This window comes from Hyperolius riggenbachi, chromosome 7, assembly GCF_040937935.1.
Source record: "Hyperolius riggenbachi isolate aHypRig1 chromosome 7, aHypRig1.pri, whole genome shotgun sequence".
Lineage (NCBI taxonomy): Eukaryota > Metazoa > Chordata > Amphibia > Anura > Hyperoliidae > Hyperolius > Hyperolius riggenbachi.
Genome location: NC_090652.1, coordinates 285,251,796 through 285,274,954, shown reverse-complemented (window position 1 = coordinate 285,274,954; position 23,159 = coordinate 285,251,796). Strand labels below are relative to the sequence as shown.

The window sequence follows — 23,159 nt, the reverse complement described above, 5'->3', positions numbered from 1 at the left end:
CTCCTGTGGTCGCAGGTGCTGTAATTGACATTTTGATTTCAAGAAGCTATGAATATGAAGCTGCCCGACAGAGCAAGCCTTTTTGGGGAGGACAAATCAGGTGATGATAATGGAACTACAGCTCCAGCCACCAAAATTTGTGGAGCTGTGCTCTAAGCGCTGCTAGAAGTAGCTGAGATATTTAAGGTGGACCCTTTGGTGGCTCTGGTAACAACGTAACACAGAAAACTGAGGAGGCCACATACAACCTGGTGATAGTTCATACAGTACATGTAATACAAATATGTTGTGGCTGAATATCACATACAATGTGGATTGTTTTTGCTGGAATGATCAGATCAGGTTTTTTTTAGAATTCCAAATTCTGACTTTTGCATCGGAATTTTGCAATTTCGAGTTTAAAGTTGGAATTTGGAATTCTTGGAACTCTGCTGTTTACATTTTAAGCCTTTATTATTATTATTATTATTATTTATTTATAAAGCGCCAACATATTCCGTGGCGCTGTACAATGTAAGAAAACAAACAAGGGACAGCACTGCTGATTACAATTTGATTTAACATGATGACTAAAATGTATAAAATGTCTAACAGAGTGCAAGCAATTAAATTAATAACATTCCATGACACAAAAGGGTGAGAGCCCTGCCCTTGCGAGCTTACAATCTAAAGGAATGGGGTGGAAACAAGAGGTGGGGGAAGTATACAGTATATGTACAGGCAGTGCGTAATTAGGTTATTTAGTGGGTGCATGGTTTTGTTTTGTTTTTTGTTTTATTTTAAGGGAAAAATGTCTACTGAGCATGATAAAGGGACATGCATTAAAAAATGCAAAAAATATTTGAAAAACAATATGAAAATTCTTTGTTAAAAAGGAAAATTCTAAGTGAAATTGTAATCTATTGTGAACATACAGTATGTATGCAAATTTGCACTAACAATTAGTAATAATACGTAATCTTATATTTCATGCAAAATTATATATGCACTAGCAATTTGGCAGTTTTTGCAAACTTCCAAATTTGCGGAATTCAATGCAAAATTTGCAATTTTGTCGGCTTTGGAATTCGGCAATTCCGACCATCCCTAGATTAGATGAAGACTCAATGAAGAGCTGATTAATTCAGCTTTAAGTGAACAACTGTAGTTACCCACAATGCACCACATCTGAATATGCAAATGATCTCTGTATGGCCCTGAAGCCAGGCTTACATCCAGAACCACTGTTGTCTAGTAAGCCTATAGCACATACATATTACAGAGCCACATCAACCCAACATGCAGACAGCTTGTTTCGGACGTTTGGTCCTTATCAGTGCAAGGCAGGGATTCATATGGCTCTATGGGATAGACCTTGGACCAGTACAACAGACTACCAAAGCAGCTTGGGGTGATGGTATACAGTAAAGATCACTACATGCAGTAATCAAGTTGCAGGAAATGAACAGAACTGAAATGAGAGATGGAAAAAGCCATGGGGGTCAATGATCCTACCGGTTACGCCGAAGCTACCTCAGGGGTGATCCCTGAGGTAGCTTCGGCGTAACCGGTAGGATCGTTGACCCCCATGGCTTTTTCCATCTCTCATACCTCGGTAAGCTCTGCGCTGCTTCTTGACCTAATATACCGGCATATTTACTCTCTTTACTGTTTCAAATACCCTGGTGTGGCTTATTACACTGTGGTTTCGGACTCCCTGATTCTGGTTCTCTTGGTTTTGGCTGTTTATATTTTTTGCACGGTTGGCTTTGGCTTTGTTTTGTTTGTTTAACCACTTAACAACCTCTGCCACGCTTATCTACGCCCCTTTAAACTTCACCTGAGTCACAGGGGCGTAGATAGGCAACTCCTGTTTATTTTGCTGCTGTGCGCGTTCGTGTTCGCGATCGCATGCGCGTTCGCATCCGCGTGCACGCGGATGTGCATACGCGTCGGGCACCCGCTGGTCCGTGATTGGCTGATGTGAACCTGTGTTCACAAAGCCAATGACGGTGCTCATTCATGCAGAATGTGTGTAAACATTGTATCAGTCACTATGCTGTTACAGTTACTGAGATCACTCCTGAGAGGATCTCAGATAACTAACACAGCATTACTGACTGATCAGCATCAGTGAGTTTTTTTTTTAAATAAATTATACCCCCCATTAAGCCCATTAACCCTTGCCTCTCTTAAATGTGAAAATTGTTGTGGTTTTTAGGTGAAAAACCATGTGGTAGAGAAGTGGTTAATCCTGGTATATCACATGATGCAGTCCTATTCAGGACTTTGGCTTCAATTCATCAAAGGGTGTTCGATAACAAAATCCCAGTCCTTAAAATACCGCATTCGGTATTTTACACTTCACTGTGCTGATTCATCAATATTTTCACATGTGTGGTAGAGGTTCGTTAAGTTACCGAAGTACTACAGCTTCAGTTCATCAAAGGCTGTTAGATAACAGCAGAGTGGTGCAGAGCAGCTTGGAATGTCTCTGTGTTGTTACAAGCTGATAACAATAGAAGGCATCCAGACATCCCTTTACATGTAAACGTGTTATATTTACTGTTACTTATACTGCCTCTGCTGCTCTGAATCTGTCCATCAGTGTTTAACATTTTACTTATTTGCCACAACGTAGATAAACTTCCTGGAGACATTACAAATGCCATGCTTGGTGATTTCACCACTTGCATCTTTGCATATTCAAACAGGGACTCAAAGGGTTTAACGACCGACCGAAGGACATCTGGGGATATCTTTTGTCCCATTCTCTCTGCTCACTGCCTGGGGGGTCTGAAAGCCTGTGTGAAGAAGCCTGTGACCTATCAGCACCTATCAGCGGCACTTGCAGGAGAACAGGGGCTGTTTCTATTGGCTGCCTGCTCCTGTTAATCATGAAAACATTCACACAGAAGGCTTTCGAAGCCTGTAAGGACAGGGGAGAGCTGGAGATAAACACCGAATGTGCTAGCGAATGTGGTAACCTTGATGAATTAACATTTACTGACATTTGCTGACATGTGTTGAGCACAAGTCGGTAATTTATCTCATTGCTCTGTCATTTCAGCTTCTCATTCGGTAACAGCTTTGATGAATTAACATTTTCTTAAGTCCTCCGTTAACTCAGCTGTTTTCAGCATTACCGAATGCGGTAATGCTTGATGAATTGAAGCCATAGTTTTCAGGCACTAGTACTTTATATTTAGATATATTGCACTAATCTATCACTGGTAACAGGACCTGTTATTTACAGACAATCGGCACTAGCACTTTATCTTGCATAATTTTGCACCTATTATATTCCATACCAGCGTATCATTTAAATGTGAATACATTACATGTTATATAACTTTATTATTAACTGTTCCCTGATCAGAAGCAATATTGACCCAGTGACCCACCTTATTGGTTATTGTTAGTTATTGTTGGTGGGGCACATATTATTGGAGCAATGTGCTGCTGTTTCTGAGAACTTTAGAGCTGAGCAGACTAATTATGAAGCATGAATTATTGATTCAATGGATGGATATAGGCCTTGGGATCTATATTGCTTTTTATTGTTTTTAATCATGATTGTTGTAAAATAATAACGAATTCTAAGATACTGCTATTGTTGTGGACTCTAGTTTATCCATATGACATGAAAGAGAGGGACTATTTGTGTTTTTGAATACGTCTATTTTGGGTCGGTGATCCTCGTCCCTTTGTATACTAAATCCCTATATAGGATATACTGCCAGTGGATGGGACTGGACAGTGTTTGGGGCTCATTGTGTTGGATTTAACAGGTTTGCTGAATGTCAGGGTATCTTTACATCAAATATTGAAGATCTGGAAACTGCAGACTACAATACCTCTTAATTCCAAGAGATATCCAATACAACAACCCGAGAAGCTTTGGATGTGAAAAAGATCTCGTATGACAGTATTTTGTGTTTCCACACTTTCCCCGAGGCTCAGAGAAAACAAGAAATGAGTGCGACTGTACTAGTTTGAATCATTTTCACAATAGTCTATCTAGGAATAAATTATTAGTGTGGTTTCCAATGTCCAGGGTCTTCAATCTTTGACATGGTCAGCTGCTAGTTGCTTATACTGTTCCCATGATCACAGATGGTGATACTACTATGGTTCTTAATTATTTAGTGCTGGTCTCATACTTTATAGGCGTATAGTTCCTTTTGCTGGTTTTGTTCCCATTTTTATCTAACTGGACATGCCAAGATCTATCATGGCATCCTTTGCTGCTCAGTCTTGCAGTTGGATATGATTTATTTGGTTGGATATTTCCTGTTGATTTTTTTTCCTTTAAAAATGTAATTGGTGGCCGGAGACTGAAAACTTTATAAGCAAGCAGATTTTTTTTTTTTTTTTTTAATAGTTGGGAAATGTTTTTATAGCAGACTTTAAAGGGATCTTGAACTCAAAAGAAACGTATGAGATAATCAATAGTACAGTATGTATGAATGAAATGGTAAATTCAATTTTCCTGGAGTCTGATACTCTTATTTTCAATTAAAGGCATTAGATGCTAACTCTAAAGTGTACACAGTAGCCATGCCAGTGTGATGGAAAATCTGGATCATTCAGCTCCCTCACAGAAAAAAATAATGACCCTTTTAACTTTTAAGCACTATCCCGTCATCAGGAGTGTTTGCTCAGGCAGATACAAATATTTTGGCTTTGAATTGCTTTTTAGGAGAGTTGTTGCTTCTGTTTAACTTCTCCAGCTACACAGAAGATGCATAATTTACTAATCCTTGCAGGGGAAAAAAATAAGGAAACACACACACATTCTTAGTAAGTATCTTAGTAAGTTAGTCTTAGTACTATATGTACCCATGCTAATCTCATCATGTCACATCAGGTACACCATAAAGTCCTAATTTACCATCATTTTGTTTAACTGCATTCCACGGAGTTATCAGCTACTTTATCCAATTCCAAGCTGCATATACTGTAATTAACATAGAATTTGCATCAACTGAAAAGTATTCGCATTTCATTGACTATTGTTATTCCTTAAAGTGGACCTGAAGTCAGATCTTCCTTTCTGCTCTTAAAAGATAATCAACAACAGCATAATAACCTTAAAAGAAAAAAAAAACATTTGATACAGCAGATGCAAATCCTGCAATAAATATGGAGTGCGTCTACTTCTTGCTTTCATGGAAGCAGACATAGGGTTAACATCCTGTGTTTACAAATTAGCAGCTCTGCCATAACTGAGGAGTTTCCTGAGCTGGCCCAGCTGAAAAGATCAAATTGCAGCAGTGAATAGTCACAGATAAGGGGGAATAGACAGGCTAAACTCTCCAACTACATGCAGGCTGCATTTCTCGATGTTTTTATTCTGTCCTGTGCAAGAGTTCAGGTCCAATTTAAGTGGAGTATTTTTTAACAAATTACATGTTTACTTTTTTAAAGATTGCTTACTGTATGTGTTTACGTTTAAAGAGAACAATGCCACAAATCACTGAATATAATCTAGGATTGGAAAAAAATGTGGAGAGGCAAAAATAATTCTATAAACACCAGATTTATATTCGAACTTCCTAATTAGGACCCCTACCCACTTACCCATCACCTATTACTGATTATTCATCACTCATTACCCATAAGTAATCAACATGTTATATTAAACATATCCTTTATGTGCACTGGATCTGTGGCAGACACACCAAATAAAAGAAATTAGGCTGATATTCCTTTCTTTCTAGTTTTCTCCTTCCTTTAACGACTTCCTTTTATAGATCTATACTTTTCATATAAGCTACCAAATTCTAGGAACAAAATATGTGTGAGTAGTTAGAGAATCTTAGTTCTCACATAGTCCTAACGTAACTAAACCTTTTTGTTCTGAAATGTTCTATCAAAGTATAGTATTAAACTACCACAACAAGCTGTTTTACTTTATGGCAATGTATACCCTAATATACACTGTTTAGTTCACTATATTTATAATTGTAATCTACTAAAATGAATCCTTCATTACAATGTTTGTATTTGTTGAAAACTTTATTAAAAATGTAAAGTAAAATAAATAAATAAATAAAAAAAGAGAACAATGCTACTTACTAATACCAAGATATATCTTATTTAAAAAATGATATATATTTTGAGGTCTGCTGTATGACAGTATGACCATTTTTAGACACAAAAACATTGCAATACTACAGTATCAGACACCAGACAGCACTGGTTAAATGCCTTTATCGACAGGAGTGTACTGTGCACCAAGCCATTATGAATCACAAGTCAATCAATAGAATACCTCCCAAGTTGTATAACCGCACTTACCCACGATAGTCAGCGCTGTTGGTTTTGTTAATTCCTTCTTCAATGAGTCTATTACTTCTAAATTACTGCCATCTAGGTTGCATCTATTTATTGTTCCATTACCCGAGCTGATCCAGTACAGTTTGTTGTCTGCATAGTCTATTGATAAGCCTGTAAGTACAATAGAGAGAGAATGAGCATTGCTGGCATGATCACATAATGCACTAAATTAACTAAACATTAAATATAACAGACAAATATATTGTAAGAAAAAAAATTGGTTGTCGGTAGAGCAGTACTGATGGCTGTCCTACCATATGTAAGGCTAGATGTCGGTGATTCCAACAGTCAATAATACCCAGGGTCACCTAAAGTAACTAAGAAACGCTTGGTGTAATCTAGACCTTCAGTGTTATATGCTTTGTCTATATTGGCTGATGAAGCCTGTGAAACGTGTTGCACTGAATTTTTGGAGTATGTAAATAAATTGCTTTGATCCACAAAATCGACAATATCTTGTGTCTGCTTGGAGGAGGTAACAACAAAGTTCAAAGTCGGTTAGCACACCAATTTATAAATTCCGAAGTATTTATTCTTCACAAGTCAACACACAGATTGACAATTGTTTCAGGGCCACGGAGGGTCCCCTTCATCAGAAAGTGCAGACTATATGAATATTCGGATAGTCTGCACTTTCTGATGAAGGGGGCCCTCCATGAAACAATTGTCAATCTGTGTGTTGACTTGTGATGTGAAGAATACATACTTCGGAATTTATAAATTGGTGTGCTAACCGACTTTGGACTTTGTTACGAATTGGGTGTGGCTTGACACCCAGGTTATGTATGCACCCATCTTTGACGTTTGGAAAGGTGTGCCACTCCTGACCTACCACTTTGTTTACTTGGAGGAGGTAAGTCCACCGCTGTGTCCTCTATTTTTAACTATTTTAGCTGTTTTTATCCTTTTGGCGCCTCTGTTCTGTTGCTAAAGTAATAAAGAGACTGCGAGCCCGATAGTGCAGTACTGTTAGGTGTATGACTAGTATGTAAGTTTCTTTTTTTTTTGGGGGGGGGGGTTATCTTTTTTTACTTAACAGTTTACAACATTACAACAAGAAAAGTAATGCAGAGTCAATCAGTATTGAAATAGGGAATGGATATTGAACATGGTTGTCCTGTAGGAACTTTTGAAGTGAATGAAGTACAGGAATGTCAGCCAAGTAGGCCAAAGGTTATGGTAGTAGGGGGGTTCGCAACTATAGGAGGTTTTGATTTTGAACAGAGGAAGAGTTCATTTTCACCTTTTACCTGCTTAAGGCCCATACCCACCTCGCGATTTTTCCAATGATTTTCCCAATGACTGGCGACTTATTTTTGAATGATGAGCAGTTGTTACAACAATCTCGCTACATGGCTACAGGCACGCAATTGCGCAAATGACATTTAGCAATGTCGGCACAAACGACTGTCACAGCCAATTGGATATATAAGATCCCCAACGTCTCTGCACAAAGTACAGCGATCGCTTGAAGTCTCGTTCATGCCCTTTCTGTTCCATCACGTGATGTCGTGCATACCCGCCACCATTAAGATGGATTGGGGATGCTCGTCATCATGGGTTGTCTTTGGGATTCATCTTCCTTGGTCGTGCGGTGAGTATGTAGCTTAAAGGGAACCTTAACTGAGAGGGATAAGGATGTTTCCTTTTAAACAATACCAGTGACCTGGCTTTCCTGCTGATCTCTTTGGCGGTAGTAGTGGCTGAATCACACACCTAAAACAAGCATGCAGCTAATCCAGTCTGACTTTAGTCAGAGCACCTGGTCTGCATGCTTGTTGAGGGGCTGTGACTAAAAGTATTAGAGACACAGGATCAGCAGGAGAGCCAGGCAACTGGTATTATTTTAAAAGGACAAATCCATATCCTTCTCAGTTTAGGTTCCCTTTAAGGCCCAGTGGAGTACTTCCTGCGTGGGAATCTGAGCACCTAGACATGAGGGGAGCAGTTATGTTGCAGGTGTAATTGAATATATCCGTCATTATGTAAGTAGGTAGGGGCTGTCCTACCAGGATTGACCCAGGAGTGGCAGAGATAATTGTTGGAGCGCAGGTACCGTCCTCGGCTGAGGTTATGCTTTTTGGAGGGGGGGGGGCGGTTTGGCGATATCTCAATTAATGGGACAAATTTTATTCTGGATATACTGCTCATGTTGTATGCCAGTAGGGCCATATCTGTGGCATAGAAAAACCCCAAAGTCCCAAGTGTCCAAATGTCCATATAGAAAAATATCTACAAAGGCAGGGCCTCAGGGAATTTTTTTTTTTTATTAAATATGGAAAAATTGGTTGTGTTTAGGTCATAGATGAAATTAGTGTATAATAACACTTTAAACTTATTTTAGATTACCCATTTAAGCATATCTGAAAACAAATCAGTCTACGCCTATAGCCTTAACACAATTTAAAGTTAGTCTGCAAAGCCACAGACCAAAACATTTTTTTTTCAGATAAAAATAATGAATCATACAAAAAATATTGGATTTCATTTTTTTGGGGGGATGAACACAAATTAATGGATTTCCCAATCATTTAAGAAGAACCCCTCCACCTTGCGGACAAATGTGTTATTGCAATAAGGCAACCAAAACCCAAAAAGGATCAGTCTGCTTGCTAAGCTATGAGAATTGATTTTTGTTAGCAAAGGTAGATATTACCTACACAGATTTTGACTTGAGGATTGCTGCTTAATGAACATAGACAACATTATAATCATGCTGTATAGCAATGACTAACAGTGCATAAAGGGGTTGAATCACTAAGCTGCGCTGCGCTGCTACAGCAGTACAGCTTAAAGAGGAACTTCAGCCTAAACAAACATACTGTTATTAAGTTACATTAGTTATGGTAATTAAAATAGATAGGTAATATTACCCACCCTGTCCTAAAAGAACAGGCAAAGGTTTGTGATTTCATGAGGGCAGCCATCTTTTTGGTTGAAAGAAGGTGACAGGGAGCATGAGACACAGTTCCAACTGTCCTGTGTCCTAATCACCCCTCCCAGTTGCTAAGCAATAAGAACAACATCATCAGAAATCCCATCATGCTTTGCACAGTATCAGGAGGAAAAGTGGTCGCCAGGCTGAGGTAGCTCAATGCCAGAACAACAGTGACTGTCCAGCTGATCGAATTTGGTCTGTCCACAATAAAGCAACGACCTTATTATCTTGAGTGTGCCCCCCCCCGAGACACTCATATAGCCGGCAGTCATTGCTTCATTGTGATACGCAAGCCCCTTCACCGCAGCAAGGTAACAATCATGATGGGGAATTGACACGTGTACATGCCTTTTGTTTTGTTGTTGCAGCTGCAGTGCAGCCAGAAAAATTAGGCAGGCATGTACACGCACCAGAAAAATTATTATAGCGGCCGCTACTAGCAGTGGCCTTAAAAATTCAGGAATTTGCCTGGAGTCCTGCAGTCAAGTGGCCTGCAGGCAGAGATGCTGTGTGGGGACCGACTTAGTCTTGGGGCAGGCAGTCACACGGCCTGCAGGCAGAAATACTGTGTGTGGGGACTGACTTAGTCTTTGGGCAGGCCCGAACATGCTTTGCAGACCAGGCATCCGTGGTCAGATGGACCCTTGACCCAACGCTGTGTGCCAGAGATGTCACCACTTGCCTAACATCACGGTACAGTTTAGGTATCTCCTTTTTTGAGAAATAATTGCGGCCTGGTATCTTCCACAGCGGTGTGTGGCTTTGCTTTTGTGTGCTGCTTTTCCACAGGTGGTCATCCCATTGCAGTTTGTGCTTTGTAATCATGTGCCTTCATAAGGTAGTTGTCCCTACGTGGGTCTTGGTATTTCCATGGCTCAATTTTCGGTGGCAGAGAGTACAGATGCCATTGCTCTTATCTGAGGCAGACAAACAAAAAAATTTCCACACAGCTGAGCCCTGTGATGATGGCACTTTGGTGATGGCTGCCGACGGAGTGTTAAGTGGGGTGCCAGAATCAGAGCAGGAGTAGGAAGATATGTCTCGCTTCCATGTGGAATCTGAGGAAGATGAGGTGTTCTGTGTTAAATAGTCAACTACGTCCTGACAATATTGGGGGTTTATGGCACGTGCCTTCTTCTGAACATTGTCCTTTGGTCGAGGGCCGCACGAAATCACGACAGTGCAACCTCGAACAGACATGCCAGGTGGCCTGCCTTTGGCTCTGCCTCTTGTTTTGTCCATATTGGGAGGGATGAAGTGTAAGATATGCACTGACTTGACTAATACAATGTACGGTTACAAAGGTGCAGTGAACAGGTTGCAGTGACTGCTGGTACAACAAGGTGTGGCTACACAGGTGTAGTGAACAGGTTGCAGTGACTGCTGGTACAACAATGTGTGGTTAAACAGGTGCAGTTAACAGTGATGCACGGACTGATATATAAAACAGGTGCAGTGAACAGGTATGCTGTGACTGGTATTACAAATGTGCAGCTGTCCCACACACAGGTACCGTAAACAGGTGCAGCGACAGGTGGTGGTATATAAAACTGCATGTGCTCACGTAGGTAGGTAGGTGCACTGAACAGGTAGGTATGCAGTGATTGGTATTACAAATGTGCAGCTGTCACACACACAGGTAACATGGACAGATGCAGCGACTGGTGGGGTTATTTAAAACTGCATGCGTTCACGCAGGTAGGTAGGTGCACTGAACAGGTGGGTATGCAGTGATTGGTATTACAAATGTGCAGCTGTCACACACACAGGCAATCACTTAATGTGCTGGGCCTGGCAGTGGCACAGTAGGAATTACCAAGACCGACAGGGCTGTATATGCAACACAAGTGTCTGTGGGACACACACAGAAAAAAAATAGATCACAAGAACAACATTAGCTCTCAAAGGAGCTGTTGAGGATGAGGAGTGCTTTTTAGCAATAAGAATCAGCAAGAAGGAGCAACCTAACAAGCCTAACACAAGTGCCTAACTAAGCTTTCCCTATGTTGGCAGGTTCTCTCCCTTCTCTAATTACTGCAGCCACATGAGTGAGTGAAATGGCTGACACTGCCTGCGTTTTATAAGGGGGGGGGGCTCCAGGAGGGAGTGTAGCCTGATTGGCTACCCTGTGCCTGCTGACTGTGATGTAGAGGGTCAAAGCTGACCCTAATGATGTAGTATAGGGGGTGGGTCAAACTCGCATATAGTTTGCGTTCAATCGTGAACGCGAACCAGCGAAATTCACGTGAATACGTTCGCGTGCGAACCATTCGGACCATCTCTATTAGCTTAGGATTTAGCAGGGACAGTGGGAAAATTTGGGCAAACTCAATTTCTGTCCCAAGAAAGATTATTTTGATGGTTTATCTAGATCTGTGCTTGGAGTTGGACTAAAGATTACTGGATGAGGATCATCGTTGATGCAGTGGTTAGGTCAGATCCTTAATTAATTCACTTTGCCATATTTCAAAAGAAAGCATCCCAGTGTTGCAGCTGAATAATAAATTTACAGTTTATTGCTATGCTAGCATCTCGCTTTTCCCGTTTAGGTGAACTTGCTTTCATAGTTATTTAACTCTTAGTTATACACAACGAAGCATTAAGGCAAGCATAACTCCGGTAATTAAAGCTTCCCAATATATATTACAAACAGCCCTGGCATATTTAATTGGCAAATAATGCACATTCATTATAAGATGGAGCTTATTAGAGTTTTTAATCACTGTCTGGCTCTTGCTGTAAGGCTGATATTAAAGAACAGGCGTGCAGTCGAGGTCCGATTTCCACACTTGGCAAAGTCATCATTGCTCCTCTGTGAAGTATTCTCAGAACGCTTCCTTGCGCATAGCTCATTAGCCAAAATCAGCTTCCAGGTCAATTTCTTTACTGCTGTAATTTCAAATGTTCATTAACAGCTCTAGTAGGGATTTGATTTATTTGAGATTAAAACAAAAAAATGTTACCCCGGGCTAAGTAAGATATCTTCATCCTGCCAAACTTTTGTTTGCACCTGTTCAAAGTACAAGGTAGGTCTGATTGTATGATGCACAGTAAATCTGTCACCACCAGATACAAAAAAACAAAAACAGAACAAACACACACCCAAATAGCCACTTGTAGTAGGGAGTTTCAGATTGTAATCATCTTAAACTGACCTTCATCTAAGGGATGTTTGAGTAGAATAGTGTTAGACAGTAAGCTAAACCTCCCTGTTTCTTCCCTTGCTGATACCGTTCACTTAAAGAAACTCTGTAACAAAATGTTCAGCCTTATTTCTTCTATCCTATAAGTTCCTATTCTTGTTCTAATGTGGTCTGGATTACTGTAGCCTTTTCTAGTTGCACTGTCTCTGTAATATATCTAATCTTCTTTTCTGTGTCAAGCTTTGTCGACCCAGAGAGGAATGCACTGCCTCTGCTGTAATAGGGAGAAGTTATGCACGCCCCCTCCACTCCCCCTGCAGGCTCTGTGTGTGTGCTTTGTTTATCCCTCACAGACAGGTCTCTGCTCTCAATTTTAGCTTGTCTGAGGGGGGAGGGAGCTGCCCATGCTGAGAAACTGTGAGAATCCCTGACTGGAGTGCAGATAATTCACTATGTAATAGAAACTTGTAGTACACTATAACATGATTATATATATATATATATATATATATATATATATATATATATATATATATAGTGGTGTGAAAAACTATTTGCCCCCTTCCTGATTTCTTATTCTTTTGCATGTTTGTCACACTTAAATGTTTCTGCTCATCAAAAAAACGTTAACTATTAGTCAAAGATAACATAATTGAACACAAAATGCAGTTTTAAATGATGGTTTTTATTATTTAGTGAGAAAAAAAACTCAAAACCTACATGGTCCTGTGTGAAAAAGAAACTAATAACTGGTTGGGCCACCCTTAGCAGCAATAACTGCAATCAAGCGTTTGCGATAACTTGCAACAAGTCTTTTACAGCACTTTGGAGGAATTTTGTCCCACTCATCTTTGCAGAATTGTTGTAATTCAGCTTTATTTGAGGGTTTTCTAGCATAAACCGCCTTTTTAAGGTCATGCCACAACATCTCAATAGGATTCAGGTCAGGACTTTGAGTAGGCCACTCCAAAGTCTTCATTTTGTTTTTCTTCAGCCATTTAGAGGTGGATTTGCTGGTGTGTTTTGGGTCATTGTCCTGCTGCAGCACCCAAGATCGCTTCAGCTTGAGTTGACTAACAGATGGCCGGACATTCTCCTTCAGGATTTTTTGGTAGACAGTAGAATTCATGGTTCCATCTATCACAGCAAGCCTTCCAGGTCCCGAAGCAGCAAAACAACCCCAGACCATCACACTACCACCACCATATTTTACTGTTGGTATGATGTTCTTTTGATGAAATGCTGTGTTACTTCTACGCCAGATGTAACGGGACACGCACCTTCCAAAAAGTTCCGCTTTTGTCTCGTCGGTCCACAAGGTATTTTCCCAAAAGTCTTGGCAATCATTGAGATGTTTTTTTTAGCAAAATTGAGACGAGCCTTAATGTTCTTTTTGCTTAAAAGTGGTTTGCACCTTGGATATCTGCCATGCAGCTCGTTTTTGCCCAGTCTCTTTCTTATGGTGGAGTCGTGAACACTGACCTTAATTGAGGCAAGTGAGGCCTGTAGTTCTTTAGATGTTGTCCTGGGGTCTTTTGTGGGCTCTCGGATGAGTTTTCTCTGCGCTCTTGGGGTAATTTTGGTTGGCCGGCCACTTCTGGGAAGGTTCATCACTGTTCCATGTTTTTGCCATTTGTGGATAATGGCTCTCACTGTGGTTCGCTGGAGTCCCAAAGCTTTAGAAATGGCTTTATAACCTTTACCAGACTGATAGATCTCAATTACAGTACTTTTGTTCTCATTTGTTCCTGAATTTCTTTGGATCTTGGCATGATGTCTAGCTTTTGAGGTGCTTTTGGTCTACTTCTCTGTGTCAGATAGCTCCTATTTAAGTGATTTCTTGATTGAAACAGGTGTGGCAGTAATCAGGCCTGGGGGTGACTACAGAAATTGAACTCAGGTGTGATAAACCACAGTTAAGTTATTTTTTAACAAGGGGGGGAAATCACTTTTTCACACAGGGCCATGTAGATTTGGAGTTTTTTTTCTCACTAAATAATAAAAACCATCATTCAAAACTGCATTTTGTGTTCAATTATGTTATCTTTGAGTAATAGTTAACGGTTTTTGATGAGCAGAAACATTTAAGTGTGACAAACATGCAAAAGAATAAGAAATCAGGAAGGGGGCAAATAGTTTTTCACACCACTGTATATATATATATATATATATATAAATATATATATATATATATATATATATATATATATATATATATATATATATATATATATATATACACACACACATACATCACATCCTGGTTAACAACCATGTTTTTTTGTTTGTAAACACTGCCTAAAACTGGCGTAAAAGTCAGGATCACGGCGGGGAGCCACGAAAACGGCAAAGAGGGATCCAGGAGATCACAGTGATTTGATTGTGTATGTTTTTTTATTGTACAAATCGGACAGTACAGATTCTCTTTAAATGAGTAGTCTTTTACAAGAGCAATGTCTCCAGACCTGCTTGGGAACTAATAGGTAGACCCGATTGTTCTCTGCAGGTTTGCAGTGGTTTAAAAAATATATGTGACTCTGTCCTGAGTTTCAGTGTTTTTTCATAACATTTCATGGTTTCCGATATCCAAACAAATTTTATAATATAAAAGAAAACACACTGCACAATTTTTAACTACTTGACGACCACTCCACGCCGATTGGCGTGAATGTGGCGCAAGCCCCAGGACCACTCAACGGCAATTGGCGTGAAGTCCTGGGTCAGGGTTTTGCAGGAGATTGCGCACCCCGATGCGCATGCATCTCCTCTTGGATGATGGAGTGCCACTAGGAGACTGTTAGACTACAAAACCACTGTCTATTTACAGTGTATAGCACTGCGATCTACGGAAGCTCTGTACTGGGAACAGCTATGTGACACTGCTGTCCCCCTGGGAGGCACAGAAGTGATCGGTTGTCATAGACTGATGCCTATGCTAGCCGATCGCTGTGATTGGCTGGCGGATTGAGGGAGAGATATAAAAATAATTAAAAAATAGTAAAATGTATTATTAAAAAAAACATGCCGGCAGGGATCAGAGCCTACCAACAGAAAGCTCAGTTGGTGGGCAGAAAAGGGGGGGGGGGAGAAATCACTTGTGTGCTAGGTTGCACAGCCCTGCAGTGAGGCCTTAAAGCTGCAGTGGCCTAACTTGTAAAAAAAATAGCCTGTTCACTAGGGGGTGTAAGCCTATGGTCCTCAAGTGGTTAATGCTCATTTCAATTTACCTTTAGGCCTCGTTCACATCTGCTGCGCTAAAAAACGTGTGAAAGCGCATGGTAAAAAACACATGCGCTTGTGCGCGCTTTAGTGCGCGTTTCTGTGCGTTGCGCTGCGCTTCTTTAAAACACGTTTTGCTTACTGTAGCAGCAGCAGTTGTCAATAAAACTTTGTTTTTGTATGTAAAGGTATTTTTTTCTCCAATTAGGGGTAAAAAACGCATGCGCTTCTATGCGCTTGTACGCGCTTCTATGCGCTAAAAAAGCGGACCCATTCACTTGCATTGCTGTGCGCTTTACATCTCAGCGCACAGAAATGCATGCAACACTACGTTTTTGTAACGCTGCTCAGCGCAGCGCATAGATGTGAACCAGCTACATTTAGTTACATGGAAAAATCAATACCTTGCTGATCGCACAGGGCAGTGCGCTGTGGAAAGCGCACAGTAACGTCCCTGATGTGAACGAGGCCATAGCAGCAAAGTTATTTTAACCAAATGCTTTTCTGAAGCCTGAAGAGCAGAGTTTTGTATCACCGTTCATAAATTTTGGTCCACTCTTTTGCAGAGTTGTTTTGATTCTACCACAATGAAGAAACTGTGCATTTATGGTCCTGCCAAGGCTTCTCAATTGGTGTCAAGTCAGAATTTTTATATGAGTAAAAGATGAAGTCCAAAAATTATATAAATGCCAAGAACAGTTTGAAAAATAGAAAGATAAGTTTCCACTAACCTCTAAAATCTACCAACAAGGTAGCATTACATAGTTAAACAATTGCAGAATCAAATGAAACAGAGTGCATGTAATGACATACTAAATTAAACCCTGGTCATAGCTAAAGCTGTACGGTTTCATTTCTGTGACTGCAATTACACTTTAAGAAATAAAAGATTTCAGTAAAGTAAGGGGCGCCCGGACTTTGCAAACAGACAGACATGAGGCCAATGCAGTCATCCTTTCGTATCTGTTTTTCAAATTCGGATATAACAAGACAAAGAAATATTTCTTCCCCGACGGGGCGGCAAACAGCGCAAGCCATTTGACAAGAATTAAGTTCCCGGGAAGCGTTGAAAACTGCTAAATAGGATGATAAATGTATCCGTGTTATCTGTCTCACAAGAACACATCTCAGAAAACAACTAAAAAAAAAACAAAAAAACAATGACACCAATATTTTCTGTATATCAGACAGGAGCATAATGCAGGGATTAAAATTGATGGCTTTATTCTGGTGTTAACGGCAGGGCTCGAAGAGCCGGCTGGCTAATCTGAAGCATGTAATATATGACAGGTCCATAGGTGATCTACAGCGCTCGAGGCTAGACTGGAACAAGAGCAGGACGGAATTGTCCCCCGTTAATGATATACTGTAAGCCGGCTTTCTGCTCGCATCAAAATATCGTAAAACATGTGACTTAGATATATCACTATTTGTTAGGTGACAGCCGAGCACAAATCATAAAGTCTGCTTCTTGCAGAGGAGGATAATGTAAGAAAAAAACATAATCAATCATTATTTATTTACACTTAGCCATCCCCGCTGCTAATGCCAGGAATGAAGGATTATGGGAATGTGGGACAAAGTTTTCCCCAGCTGCCTGCACCGGCAAGACAATTTCATTTAAACTTTGATTTTTTTTTTATATGAATTTTATAGCTTTGATTTGATAATTTATTGGGTGGGATTTAAAGAGTTTCTCCTGGGAGGATTAGGAGAACTAGAGAAATTGAGTAGTTCCTGGCCTGGTTTTAATAAAAAAAAAAAAAATATCTGCAATTAAGTGGCAGGCACAAAGGTTGGCGGGCCTTGCCTGGATAATGCTAGGAATACACCGTAAGTTTTTTCAGCAGATAGATGGCTCGATAGATGATTTCCAACAGGTCCGATCTGATTTCCATCATTCTTCTGATCAGTTTTCTCATGAAAAGGGAATGGAAATCAATCAGAAAAAACAATCGGAAAATCAATCTGAAAGTCGATCGGCCAATAAATCTGCCGAAAAAAAACAAATCTTGTATTCCCAGCATTGGAGATGACTGAAAAGCAGGATTTTATTCAAATTTCCATTCAACAAAAATTGGAATTGTGCAGGGGCGAATTAAAATTGTGAACTGATGATCAATTAAAACACATCTACAATTGCTATATGTATGAGTTGATTCATAAAACTTAGTATTATTTGTCCTTACCTATTTTTCCCTTATATGTAAAATAGCCGAAAAGCTCTTTTAAAGCTCAAGATAATAATACTTTCTGCAGCTTCTTTTTAGTACTTTTTTGCTTGCTTGGTCCATAAAGATATATAAAAAAGTTGAAAAACAGATAAGGTACCCCATTCAATTAACTTTTCTCCTAAATTTCCTCAGAGAAGAGGGTTTCGTTCCTAAGTGCCCATATGCAATTCAATATTTCACCAAAGTTTTCTCCTAGGAGATAATTTGTAATTTTCTGTTTAACCGCTTGGGGCTGCTGCCGTGGCCATGCCCATTGGCGTGACGCGGTCGGCATCACGCCAATGGGCATGGCCACGGCAGCAGCCCCAGGAGCAGCTAACGCCTATAGGCGTAAGGTCCTTGGGCCGTGGTTTGCGGGGTTAGCTTGGCTTGTCTTATAGCATGGAGTAAGTATGTGACTAGTAGCCTATTGTTGGGCTGTAGAACAAAAATATCAAAAGAAGGTGAAAAAATACTGTCAAAAGTATTCTGAGTATTTTCTTGCTTGCTGGTGTCTCAAAATGTATTTTATTTCTAAGATGTGCAAATATCACTAAGGAGAAAGCACAGGAGAAAAAGTGAATTGCAAATGGGCCCTTATCTTTAAAATACTTTTTTAAGCCCCTGGGCCCATATGCAATTCTTATTTTTCTCCCGAGTTTTCTCTTGGAGATAATTTTTCATCTTCTGTTTAAAATAACTTGTCAGCACTTATTATAAATTATAAAAGTACCAAAAAGTAGGTGAAAAAGAACTATAAAATTATGTTGAGTATTTTCTTGTTTGTAAATGGTCTAAAAGGCATTTTATTGACAAGGTGTAAAAATATCACCTAGTAGAATACTCAGGAGAAAAGAAAAATAATTGCATATGGGCATGCAAGGATATACTGTACTCCAAATAAGTTTGATGAGGTTTTTTTCTCAACTTTTTTGTACTTTTTATTTGTTAAAGAGGAACGATCACGAAAATCTTAAAATTTAAAACACATACAAATAAGAAGTACATTTCTTCCAGAGTAAAATGAGCCATAAATGACTGTTATCCTATGTTGCTGTCACTTTCAGTAGGTAGTAGAAATCTGACATTACTGACAGGTTTTGGGTTAGCCCATCTCTTCATAGGGGAATCTCAGCATGGCCTTTATTTTTTTTTAAAGACATTCCCTGAAAAAGATTTATACAAAGATGCTGGCCAGCCTCCCATCTCCCTGCACACTTTTTTGGCAGTTGGACAGAGCAACTATGATTCACTAAGTGCTTTTAAAAATAAAGAAAACCCTGAGAACCCCCTATGAAAAGATGGGCTAGTCCAAAATCTGTCGGTAATGTCAGATTTCTACTACTTACTGTAAGTGACAGCAACATAGGAGAAAAGTCATGTATGGCTCATTTTACTCTGGAAGAAACATACTTCTTATTTGTATATGTTTACATGTATTTTCAATTTTAAGATTCTCGTGACAGAGGTCCTTTACATGCTGAAAAATTATTTGTAGAAAAGATGAAAAATCTTTGGAAGCAAACTCACCAAGCAAATATACTGCAAGAAACTGTGGAAAAGTTAAGCACTGCATTTGCAATGGGGTTAAAGATTGAATCACATTAGTGGGAAAGGGGTATTGTGATTACAATTATAATCACAATGCCCTTGGGATCGGAGAATCATTGTTAAAAGCATTTGATCCAAACATGGAATCAAACTAAAGTTAGTCAGTAAAAAAGGGCCCTTATTTACAAAAAGGTACTTGCTGTAGGGTGTGTTCATGTCACTCCATTGGCAGAACCATTAATTTTCCAACCTTTTAGCCATCCTCAGAGTCTATGAGGACCCAAGGTTTGCCACTTAACAGATCACAATTTATTATAAATCCAATCCAGTTTTGCTTACTGGATTACTTAGGTGCTCTACTGTTCCAGTCTTAGCGAAAATCTGTAGAACAGCCACATTGTATAAAAAGGATAATCACAGCGTTTCATCTAAGGCAAGGGTCAGGAACCTTTTTGGCCGAGAGAGCCATAAACGCCACATATTTTAAAATGTAATTCCGTGAGAGCCATACAATATGTTTCAAACTGGGACAGTGCGCATGCACAGCAGAGGGTTCACGTCCTCGTTGCCATGGTGATGTGTACACAGTTGATCCTCCGGGCAGCGAAAGTGTCAGACACGTTTTCAGCTTCTCTTGGGTTTCAGCAACATCAGCAATTTCCCAGAGAGCCTGACAGATGAAATACCGACTGATAGCTTGTACAATTAGCTAGCTGACTTGGGGGTTGATTCACTTTGTAGGTCGAGATCCCCGCACTTTGGCCCAATAGGCTGCTTGTCACGTGACAGACAGCCTATTGGGCCAATCAAAGTGTGGGGATCTCTTCCTACAAAGTCACTAGACCTGGCAGGGCCCAGGGGTGGACAATTAAAGCGGCCATTAGTTTTGGGGGAAGCACGAGTAAGTTAGTAGTGCATGCTACAGTAGTAGCATGCCTACCTTAATCGGTGTAGCTTAGTAAATCAATTTCTAACCGTGAGCCAGATGTAGCTATCAAAAGAGCCACATCTGGCTCCCGAGCCATAGGTCAAAGGTTCCCTACCCCTGATCTAAGGTGTTTTTGCTTGTGCAGACATTTTTGCAAAAAAAATATATTTTTTTTTAATTATTACTTGCAAATATGTACATATCATTAATAATTGCAACTATACCACCAAAGATGAGCCGCTAAAGGAGGGGGCTACAGCCAGGTTCTCTGGGTTCAGTTTGTGGCCTCTGTGGCTCCTGATCCTATGCTACTTTTCTAACCTAATTTTAAAGGGATACTGTAGGGGGGTCGGGGGAAAAGGAGTTGAACTTACTTATTAGCTTCTAATGGTCCCCCGTAGACATCCTGTGCCCGTGCAGCCACTCACCAATGCTCCGGCCCCACCTCTGGTTCGCTTCTGGAATTTCAGACTTTAAAGTCTAAAAAACCACTGCGCCTGTGCAGCTGCGTCCTCGCTCCTGCTGATGTCACCAGGAATGTAGCACAAGCCCAGTATGGTCTGTGCCTGCGCAGTACACTTCTGGTGACATCAGCGGGACTGAGTACATGGCAACGCAGGCGCAGTGGTTTTCAGACTTTAAAGTCGTAAATTCCAGAAGTGAACCGGAGGCGGGGCCGGAGCATCGGTGGGTGGCTGTGTGGGCACAGGAGGTCTGCGGGGGACCATTAAAAGCCCTGGGTAAGTTCAACTCATTTTCCCCCGACCCCCCTACAGTATCCCTTTAATTCAACTTGAGGATAGACAAGATGTTTAGATATGGAAAAGAAAAATCTGAGGAAGGAAAAAAAGCTTAAAACAAGGAAATAAAACAGAACATTTAATAGCTACTATACTGGGTATGCCTGGTATGCCTATCTGCCATCACAGAGATTCCACGGCTAATGTAATTCCATGTATTTTGGCATATATGGATTACTGTGGAGGAGTGTGGCGGTGACAGGTATTCATTAATAATCACAGTACAAGAGCCCTATTTATATACCATATAGGTTTTCATGTATTTAAGTATCGGAGCATTCCCTGCCCACACCAACACCTACCCTCTGTTAATTAGAGCCTTACTTATCACACAGGTGTGGAGGGTGGGATAAAGGATGTCACCTTCAATCAAGCATATTGTGTAAGGATTATCTTCTATGAAAGCATTTTAATCCAAACCTCAATCCCATCCACAGGCTATATTTTTGTGCAGAGAAAATGTCAGGATTTACAAATGTAGTCACATTACCATAAACAGCTCATTGTGTTTTAAAGTGGTTGGATTTTTAGGTTTCTTTAGACTTAATATAGTGTTGCTAGGTCACTAATGATGGGCCAAATATCAAATTTTTGGGTGAGAAAAATTTGTGAATCTGAATTTCCATAAACTTCAATGGCAGGCGAATGGCCACTGACTTTGCATATAGCAAAGTCTCCTTATGTGCTAGAACTGCCAAATTGTTAGGGTATGTGGAGGGGGACAGTGGCTACAAGAGGGTAAAAAAGGAAAAAACCTTATAGTTTTTGAGACAATCCTTCTGGAAACCCCTCCGAAGTCACAATGCTTTGGCCAAGGATCAGTATACAGCCGCAATATGGCTGTATAAAGATCCCTGGCAACTTTACCTATTTTTGGATTTTTTTTTTAAATGTTTAGAGTGTGGGAAATAAAAAAAATTATGTGGGGTCCCTTCCGAGCCTCTTTAATCCCTTGCCCCCATGCAGGCTGGGAAAGCCAGAATGTGGAGCCCCAGCCAAGGGAAGCTTTGCACCCTGAGCTATACCAGTCCACATGGTCCATGGTACGGGGGGCTTTGAAGGGGAGAGGTGGCCAAGCCTCCTCCTGCTCCCTGGAGCCCATGTCCAATCCATGGACAAGGGGCTCTTCCCCTTCTCCAGTGCCCCAGGAGGAGGTGGGGGAAACAACTCCTTGGGGGGTTCATAGTGGCATCTGAAAATCCCCTTCAAGAAGGGAACCCCCAGATGCCCACCCCCCTCCCAGGAGAAGTGAGTATAGGGGTACAAAGTACCCCTTTACCATTTCCACTAAGGGTTAAATGACATAACAAAACAACCACAAATAAATTCTAAATTATTAATTATTAATCTTAATTAACCAGAAATATTTACCTGTACCTTTAAAAAAATTCCCATGCCAATATCCTCAGAAAAGGTCCCTCGCCAATATCCTCCTTCTTGCAACCTTCTTGATACATTGATTGAAGATCTCTGCACACTCGACGCCACACACGGCCACACAGCTCTGCTATACTAAGTGTCTATTAACAGACCAATGGGGAGCCTTGGAGCCAAATTCAAAGATGCTTTAAGCTCTGCTATACTAAGTATAGCAGAATCCCATCTCCCTCCACGACTTTGCACTCTCCTTCCCGCACACTGCACCTATTGCTCCCGCCTACACTGGCACCCAGGAGAATGCAAAGCCATGGAGGGAGACAGAGGGAGACACAGCTCTGCTATACTTAGTGTATCAAGAAGGTCACAATCACAGAACCATGGGAATTTTAGACCAATCACAAGAATATAATACTACTGAGTATTTCTGAGTTTTGGGAATGGCCTCAAATTTCCGTGGTATTCTGATGAATGTGGTAAAATTCTGCATTCTTGGATTGGTCCAATAATCAGAAGTATTGCAATGAACTAACTTTAATTACCCAAATTTATTTTAAAAAAAATCCTCGGAAATTAGCGGAAATCATAAAATCAACAAAATCAAAAATTGGAATTTCTCAATATCCCTACTCTGTACCTAGGACAAATTTCTTGCATCTTCACTTCCAT

The 23,159-nt window shown here is 40.4% G+C and overlaps 1 protein-coding gene across 6 annotated transcripts in view; it reads right to left on the bottom strand.

The window, feature by feature from the left end:
- Positions 1–23,159, bottom strand: part of LRP1B (LDL receptor related protein 1B) — a 2,031,260-nt gene that overhangs the window by 630,999 nt on the left and 1,377,102 nt on the right. For all 6 annotated transcript variants that reach the window (XM_068245873.1, XM_068245875.1, XM_068245874.1 and 3 more), the window contains exon 32: positions 6,283–6,432. In XM_068245873.1, coding sequence (XP_068101974.1) covers positions 6,283–6,432 — 150 coding nt within the window. The remainder of the gene's footprint in view (positions 1–6,282; positions 6,433–23,159) is intronic.